At 38.2% G+C, this 8,484-nt stretch overlaps 1 protein-coding gene across 1 annotated transcript; it reads right to left on the reverse strand.

Moving 5' to 3' along the window:
• Positions 1–7,557: 7,557 nt before the first annotated feature.
• LOC146557006 (olfactory receptor 1500-like) lies at positions 7,558–8,484 on the reverse strand. Its single transcript, XM_085249526.1, has one exon. It carries the CDS (start codon positions 8,482–8,484, stop codon positions 7,558–7,560), a length of 927 nt encoding a protein of 308 aa, XP_085105652.1.

Genomic DNA, 8,484 nt, shown 5'->3' on the forward strand with positions numbered 1-8,484 from the left:
GGATTAGGTTAGAGTTAATGAAATTCTTTTCTTTGACAAACATTTCTGACAGTTTTGTTTAAGAATTCTGCATCAAAAAATAATAAAAATCAAGATACACATTTCATCAGGTACCACAACTTTTCAGAACTGTAGAGTAAGATAACCTTTGTGAAATTCAAATTTCCCCACAAAACGTTTGTTAAAGGTTTCAGAACTGAATTTAAATTTATTTGGGTAAAATATCAAACATAGTAATAAAACATTAAACGTAGTAATTTGAATTTCAGATTGATTTTATGAAGAATTCATTTTTGGCAGGATCAATTTCAACAGTTTTTTTTAGACCCATTCTTTTTTCTTTTTGTACACCCACTGGTACTCCTATAATTATGAGGTGGGAGTGTATGTTTGATATTGTTTTATGTTCTTCAAAAAGAAAACGGCATATTGTTCAATTTGTCTTATGTAAAAATGGATGCAGAAAAAAAAAAATTCAACAGTTTTGTCATTGTTCGTGGGAGCAGCTGAGGGGTATTGTATTTGTCATTAGGATGGCTCCTTGCAAAAAAAAAAAAAAAAATTTAGTTTTACTTACTCCCCTGTGATTGGTTTGATTGTTTTCACCCGTGTCTCATTCCTCTGGCTGTCTTCACTTTCTTGAACCCTATGTGTATAAATAGTCAATATAATGAACTATTTATACACATAGTCCATTTAATGGATTAGTTATACACTTCCAATTAAATTATGTCATACTGTCTGTCTACCTTCTCAATGTATTCCTAATTTTGCCTGGATTCCTGTAAAGGATTTGTTTGTTTTTACTTTGGAATTTATATTTGATCTAATTCGTGATTTCTTTCTGGGGGCATTTTGCTTTTGAGTTCTCATGGCTACACATGACCGTTGCAGTCATGGGTAAACTACTGAGAAAAGAATCAGTAAAATCAATAATGATATTGAAAATGTTTGATTAAAAGCAAAAGAAAAAAAACAAACCCAAACTCTTAATGGCCTTAAAAAACAAAAAAGGATTGTTTTACTGGGTATTCTCCTGGGTGGAGCTGCCTGCATGGCACCTGAGCCCCATCTGCTGTCAGTTACAGGAGGACTATATAAGCCAGTGCTGCCTGCTACTCATTGCCAGTTCATTCTTCCACCTACTGTGGTAACTAGGCCTCATCTACGCTCCACTCTTCCCTCGCCCTTTATTTGTGTTTAACTGTACAGGTCTCCACCAGTGTTGGTCAAGTTACTTGAAAAAAGTAATCAGTAACTAATTACTGATTACTTCCCCCCAAAAATAATCCTGTTACTTTACTGATTACTTATTTTCAAAAGTAATTAATTACTTAGTTACTTAGTTAGTTTTTAAAAACACAATTTACAACCTGAATAGGTGATAAAGCGATAGATCTTTCAGCCCAATTCTACTTTTTCTGCATAATCCATCATACAAAATGTAATCAAATGGAAAAGTCTCTTTTAAAAACTTGTTTTATTAATTTTAATCTTTTAACTTTGTGCATCAAGCATATTATGCAACATTCTCTGACTGGAAGAAATTTGTTTAACATTTAAACCTATTTTCTGCACATTCCAGCACATAAAATAAAATATTTTTTTGTGTTTACACTCACTCTTTCAAATAGATGCAAGTAAAACACAGCAGAAAATAAATAAAATCAAAGACTAGCGGTCCTGTTGCTCTATTTTCACCTGTAAAGCAGGAGTGGGGTAGGCAGAGGTTTGCCCTGGTGCAGGTGTGCCGCAGCGGTCAGTTGAAGAATCCGCGAGTTTCTCTGTGAATTTCACATTACGTCGTAGCGCACTCGGTGCTTGCTTGGAAGTTTAGGGATTTTTTTCCGCTGTAAAAAGAAGTTTTCTTCCCACGCTCATACTCTCTCTTCTGCACTCGATATATTAGCCATTGTCAAAGGAGCTTGCAAAGAAAAGCGTCTGGACTTCTTTAAGTTACTTCAAGACGTTTCACCGAGAAGCTTCTCGGTGAAACTTCTCGGATGAGAAGCTTCTCGGATGAGAAGCTTCTCGGACAAAAACAGGCTCCTGCCAGTTTTTGTCTGAGCGTGTTAACACGCTCAGACAAAAACTGGTTCATCCGAAAGACAAAACGCCAAAACACAGACTTAACAATGTGGTGTATGCTGTACAGTGCAGCGAGGAGTGCCCAGACCTCTACATTGGAGAGACCAAACAGCCACTTCACAAGCGCATGGCACAACACAGAAGAACCATCTCCACAGGACAAGACTCAGCTGTCCATCTGCAGCTTAAGGATAAAGGACACTCTTTCGAGGATGCCAATGTTCACATTTTGGACAGAGAGGACAGATGGTTTGAAAGAGGAGTGAAAGAAGCCATCTATGTCCACTGTGAGCGACCATCTTTGAACAGAGTCGGGGGTTTACGACACCAACTCTCTGCCATCTATAATCCAGTTTTGAGATCCCTTCCCAGACGCCTTAACGCCCACTCACATCCTGGGATATCTGATCTCAGGAATTCGCATGATAAGGTGGGGCCAGGTTTCACAATGAACTCACCCGAAACGCTGGCTGATTGGGACCCACACCTAGTTTCACACCTTGTCTCAGGCGATTAGAGGATCATCAGGGGGTCCTTTTGTCCCTCTGTGGGGGGATACTCCCACTAGGTTTATATCTGGGACTCTCCACCATTTGACCTTAGAACTGAAGAAGCTTCTCGGATGAGAGGTGAAACGTCTTCAAGTAACTTAAAGAAGTCCAGACGCTTTTCTTTGCAAGCTCCTTTGACTACAATGACCTGGATGACTGAGAACCTTCACAGACATATTAGCCATTGTTGATCTGCACACAGCTGTTGTCACGAACGTCGCACTCGCTTACGTCACTGTCATGAGACATTCTCGCAAAAAAAATCACGGTTTTAGTATCGCAGTGAGGCAGCGTTCCTACGGGAAAGTAATCTAATTACCATTTTTGCAATAGTAATCCCTTACTTTACTTGGACTCACCACCTGTTGTATGCTCTCCAGCGCTGGCTTCCTTGTTCCACCTCGGTAATCTGCTCACTAGGGAAATCGTCAACCTGTCGCTTTGCCTGCCTGTCCTCCAAGACACTCTTGGCAACTCAGAGAATTGTTTCTCCCACAGAAACCCTCCCTGAAGCTTCCCAGTCTGTCCTGCATGTAAGCCAACAGCACCTACTCACCTGCTCCTTTACCTGTCAGTAATTGCTTCTCCCTTTGTTGCAAAGCTCCCATGGTTCCGATCGCGACCTCTATGGACAGCCGTCCCCGTAAGCTGCCTCTGTTTCCACAGGCTCCTGCCAGACACCCTCTCTTCTTTTATGATTAGGCTTAAATCTGTCCTTTTTGATAAGGCTTAAATAAAGGGCTGAATCAGTTTACCTTGAAACCTCTCACTGCAATAGAGCTAGTCTCCTGGGGGCTTCCCATGACACACTGGGCTTTTTTTTTACTCTCTGTTTATACACCACTTAATCATTAATTATTATTCATCTTTGGTGCTCTTCCATTGTGTGTCTTTTGTTCTGTCTCCCTTTACTCACTTCCAACTGGTCATGGCAGATGGCTACCCTTTCTTGAGCCTGGTTCTGCCAGAGGTTTCTTTCTGTTAAAAGGGAGTTTTTCCACCCTTATCACCATTGTTGTTGGGTTTTCTTTGTATTATTGTCTTTGTCTTACAATATAGTGCCCCTTTGAGGTGGCTGTAGTGGTGATTTTGTGCTATATAAATAAAGATATAAAAATAAGTAAATAGAAAAACTGAACTGAAAATGTGAGTTTGTCAGAGCATAATATGGGCTGTATAGGCCCAGCTCGCTTTCCTCAGGGCTGCGTTTTTTTTTTTTCCTCCACTGCCTTTCATTTACTGTGAGCCCCATCTGCTCTGTGCATTTGCATTTGTTTCTAATGATTGTAGAAACAAATACATAAATAAATTTAAATGCTGGACATGATACATTTGTCCTAAGTCTGCTTCCGGATGGTAAACAGAATCATGGACCTGAAAGGCATGATTTTTGAAAGTGGTGTGGCACACATTTGAATATAAACACCAGTGAGATCAAGGTGATGACTGTTGATTTTAAGAAGGGGGCTGTAACACACGCTTGTGCTTTATTGCCAAGCCGAGTGTTTTAGTGGACAGTTCTTCATTCTCACTGTTGCCTTTACAGGCTGTTACCAATTGGCACACTCAGCGTTTTTGTTTGTGTTTTGTTACACACTACTGTTCTCTCTCAGCTACTCTTCCCCTCTAGATCCCAGCGTGCTGCTCAAATCGCACAGATATGACCTGATAATAATCTCCAGCTCCACTGGCCAGCCTCCCGTGGCACTGCCTCTGAACCCGCTGCACCACCATGAACAAAACCCCAAGACAGGTAAACTCATTCACTTGGGATAGCGTCTCATACATAACGGAGACCAGGTACGTCACCTATTCCCACCTGTGAACCACAGCCTAAGAGGCTCTCATGCATTCCTTCCAGTTTATGCTGGGCAGAGTACCACTAACACTGGAGCTGGAAGTCAACAAAAACAACATCATCATCTGCAATAAGAAGAGATGAAATCCTGAGACCACCAAAGTGGAAGTCTTCTACCATTTGACTGGCACTAGAAATACTGTTTAAAATTCTGAAAAAAAAAAAAAAAAAAATCAGTGACGAGTTCACCCAAGATGAAGTCCAACATCCTACAGAGCCCAGAAGATCCCCAGAGGGAGTTATTCAAATGCCACAAAAATTCAGCAAAAAAATGTTGGCTATGTCAACTCCAAACTACACTGATCAAATATCATTGAGAGGAAAACAGTATTTTATCATTGAGAGGAAAACAGTATTTTAGGACCAGAAAGAAACTGACATTGTTTGTCCTGAATATAAGGTTAAACTAACAGACAGCCTCTTATCACCAGTATTCTGGCAAAGACCTTTTCAGTGATGCCAAGTGTAATTCCTCCTAGAGTTGGACCACACCCTGCGGTCTACCTATATAGTATATCTATATCCACAATGTTTCCAAAAATATTTGCTTGTCTGCCTTCACACATATATGAACTTGAGTGACATCCCATTCTTACTATATTGGGTTCCAACTGTTTCTGCTTTGTTATGATATCATTAACAGCTAATTTTAGAATATTTAGTAGCGACAAAATGTCACAACTGGACCTTTTGCACATCCTATCAAGGTACTATGCTGGAATTCAGCTCCCAAGAGTGACCCATTCTTTCACAAATGTTTCTAGAAGCAGACTGCATGCCTATGTGCTTGATTTTATACACCTGCGGCCATGGAAGTGATTGGACCACATGAATCCAAAGATTTGGAATTATGTGTGTGTGTGTGTGTGTGTGTGTGTGTGTGTGTGTGTGTGTGTGTGTGTGGAAAGACAGGTAGGTAGATGCATAGATAGCTGTTTTCAAAAATGCATATACATCTTCATAAATTCATTTATGTATCCTCATATTTAAATTATTTCTAATTATTTTCATATAACCATGTATTAAAATCTCTTAAAAAATATATAACTTTAAGGACAGTATGATAACCAGAAATATGGTTTACTGCCTCTTGGTAATGGAATAGAGGGTTAAGCTGTGAAATGAGCGCACTGGGTTGATTTATACAATCCATTAATCCATCAATACCTTTAGTGTCATGCATTGTTTTGTCAGTGCAGAATAATACTCTTAGCATTCTGCTGAAAGCTGATCATCCTACACCCTAAAAACTAAAACTGACATTTACTTAAAATTTTTGAGGCAACACTTTTACACTTAAAAATCTGTTCAATATACTTGATCAATTGAATAACTAAAGCTTAAACATATTAAGTTGAAATGAGTAATTGTAGTTGTTACACAAACATGAAAAAATTGAGTAAAGAACACTGACATTCTTGGTCAATGTAACTGAAATATAGATGGTCGGTTAATTCAAAATTTTGTTCCATTTACTTAATATTGTAAACTGAATGTAATCAAAATTGTACTTAATATTAAATATGGTAAATGGCCTGTATTTGTATAGCCCTTTGCTTAGTCCCTATGGACTGAAAAGCGCTTTACACTACTTTCAGTCATCCTGAATGTGTGTGTGAATCATTCAGTCATTCACACACTGGTGATGGCAAGCTACATTGCAGCCACAGCCACCCTGGGGCGCACTGACAGAGGCTGCCGAACACTGGCGCCACCAGGCCCTCTGACCACCACTAGTAGGCAGTAGGTGACCGAGACTGTTTTGAGCCACTGGTAGTCTAAAAACCAAACAAACTAATATGTAGTTGTGTGTTTCGTAATACATGTATGAAAATTACCACATGTTAAACATTTTTCCAAATGAAAGTTTAATTTTCATAAACATGGCAATAACTCGAAATAAACAAGCACTAAAAAGACAAGAGCCTTTCCCCTTTTAGCTCAAAGCCTTACATACTTGAAGGATAAATGGCAAACCAGGACAGCAAACACAAAAGCTCAGAGTATTTAAAAAACAAAATGAACAGAACAATGTAAAAGGCTCATGGTACTCAATTACTCTATATTATTGTGTTTTACTTAAACTTTTCAGTTGTAGTTGCTGACAATAAATAATATTGATTTGAATAATTAATGATTTTAGTACAGGATACTGATGAGTATAGATACCTATTTGTCAAATATTTTGATTCAATTTTAAACAAAAATATTAAGTTCATGCAAAGAAGGTATTCTGTGAACTGCATACTGAATTTTTTTGTCTGAGATAAATGTAAATGAATACCTTAATTTAACACAAACACATACGTTAACATTTTAGACATTTATTTCAACTTATCAAACTCAAATAATTACTAAAAGGATATTCATAGATTTTATCAGGCTCATCTAACTTATATTTATAGTGATATTTACTAAGCCTCTGAATTACTTTTTAGAGTGTAGGAGTAACAAAGAAAATAGATGTTGAAATGCTGCTACTGCTTTTTATTTGTTCTTGTTTCTAATGTCTCTGTAAAGCACTTTGAATCACCTTGTTGTTGAATTGTGCTATACAAATAAACTTGCCTTGCCTTGCCTTGCCTTACTGCAAAACAAATTTTAAAAATGCAATAATTACAATATAAACTGCGTAAATGACATGATATGATGTGAGCAGATTTTATTTTCTTTACATTTTAAATCTATCAGATGATTGGTGAATATTACTTTCCCACAGAGCAGAGATGCTCTAAAACAGCGGTCTCCAACCTTTTTTGCGCCACGGACCGGCCTTTAAGGTGTCGCGGATAAATACAACAAAATAAAACTAGTACCGGTACCGAAAAAAAGAAGATTTATTCATAACACACGTGAAAAGACGCAGGAAAACCGAGTTAACGATAAAAACGATAACAAAATAACGCTGAAAACCGATAAAAACCCTGAAAACCATACATTTCACACCTGAGCCTCAACTCTCGCGGCCCAGTACCAAATGACTCATGGACCGGTACTGGTTCGTGGCCCGGGGGTTGGGGACCGCTGCTCTAAAAGAGCCTTTTTGGTGAACAAAGTGATTTATTTCTTTTTAAAAACAAACCTTTTACATGATTGCCTTATCTTTGGCAAATTAAATCCATACAGGAACGGGGTGAGCATTGGTTGACAAATGAGGACATACATAGGTAAAATTATACGGACCTCGTCCGGTACCCGAGCTATTAAAAACCTAAAGTCAATAGAGTGAAAAATGCAGCCAACAAACAGGTTGGACACAGAGACAATCTGAGGAGTGCAAGTAGTCACGGCTTTCTGCTTGTTTTCTATTGATGTTTTTCGACAAACTGCCAAAATCTTAAAGTAAGAGACTGAAATGAGAGTGAATGGGATGAAAATACTCACAATGGCAAAGAATATTTCAGATATATAGCTCTGGGTTGAAACTGAACATGAAAGTCTTATCATTAATTGGTGGTCACAATAAACATTTTCAACAATATTTCTGCAAAACTTCAAACCAAAGATGAAAGAAAATGAGAGTATAAAACTAACAAGTGAAAAAATCCACACAAGCAGAATCAATAAAAACACTCTCTTTGTATTCATAATGACATTATAGCATAATGGATGGCAAATTGAGATATATCTGTCATATGCCATGGCTGCTAAACCCCAAAACTCAGCAGGTGCACTTATGTACATAAAACACATCTGCAGAAAACACCACGGCACAGTCACCTCATGGCTGTCTGAAAACATCTGTGAGAGCAAAAGAGGATACAGTGATGTGCTGGCATTTATTTCATTCACACATAAGTTGCTGAGCAGTATATACATTGGCTCATGCAGCCTTCTGTCCACACGTATGACCACAATAAGGACTGTGTTTGCCACACATATAGAGAGGTACCAGACGAGTATTATTATGAAATAAAGGTATTTCAACTCTCCAATATTTCCATAAGCAGACAGCACAAATGAAACAATCTCACTTGAGTTTCCCAT

The sequence above is a fragment of the Mchenga conophoros genome, linkage group LG16, assembly GCF_057382185.1.
Source record: "Mchenga conophoros isolate Kocher_MC1m ecotype Shallow Benthic linkage group LG16, M_conophoros_male_GT1.1, whole genome shotgun sequence".
Classification (NCBI taxonomy): Eukaryota; Metazoa; Chordata; class Actinopteri; order Cichliformes; family Cichlidae; genus Mchenga; species Mchenga conophoros.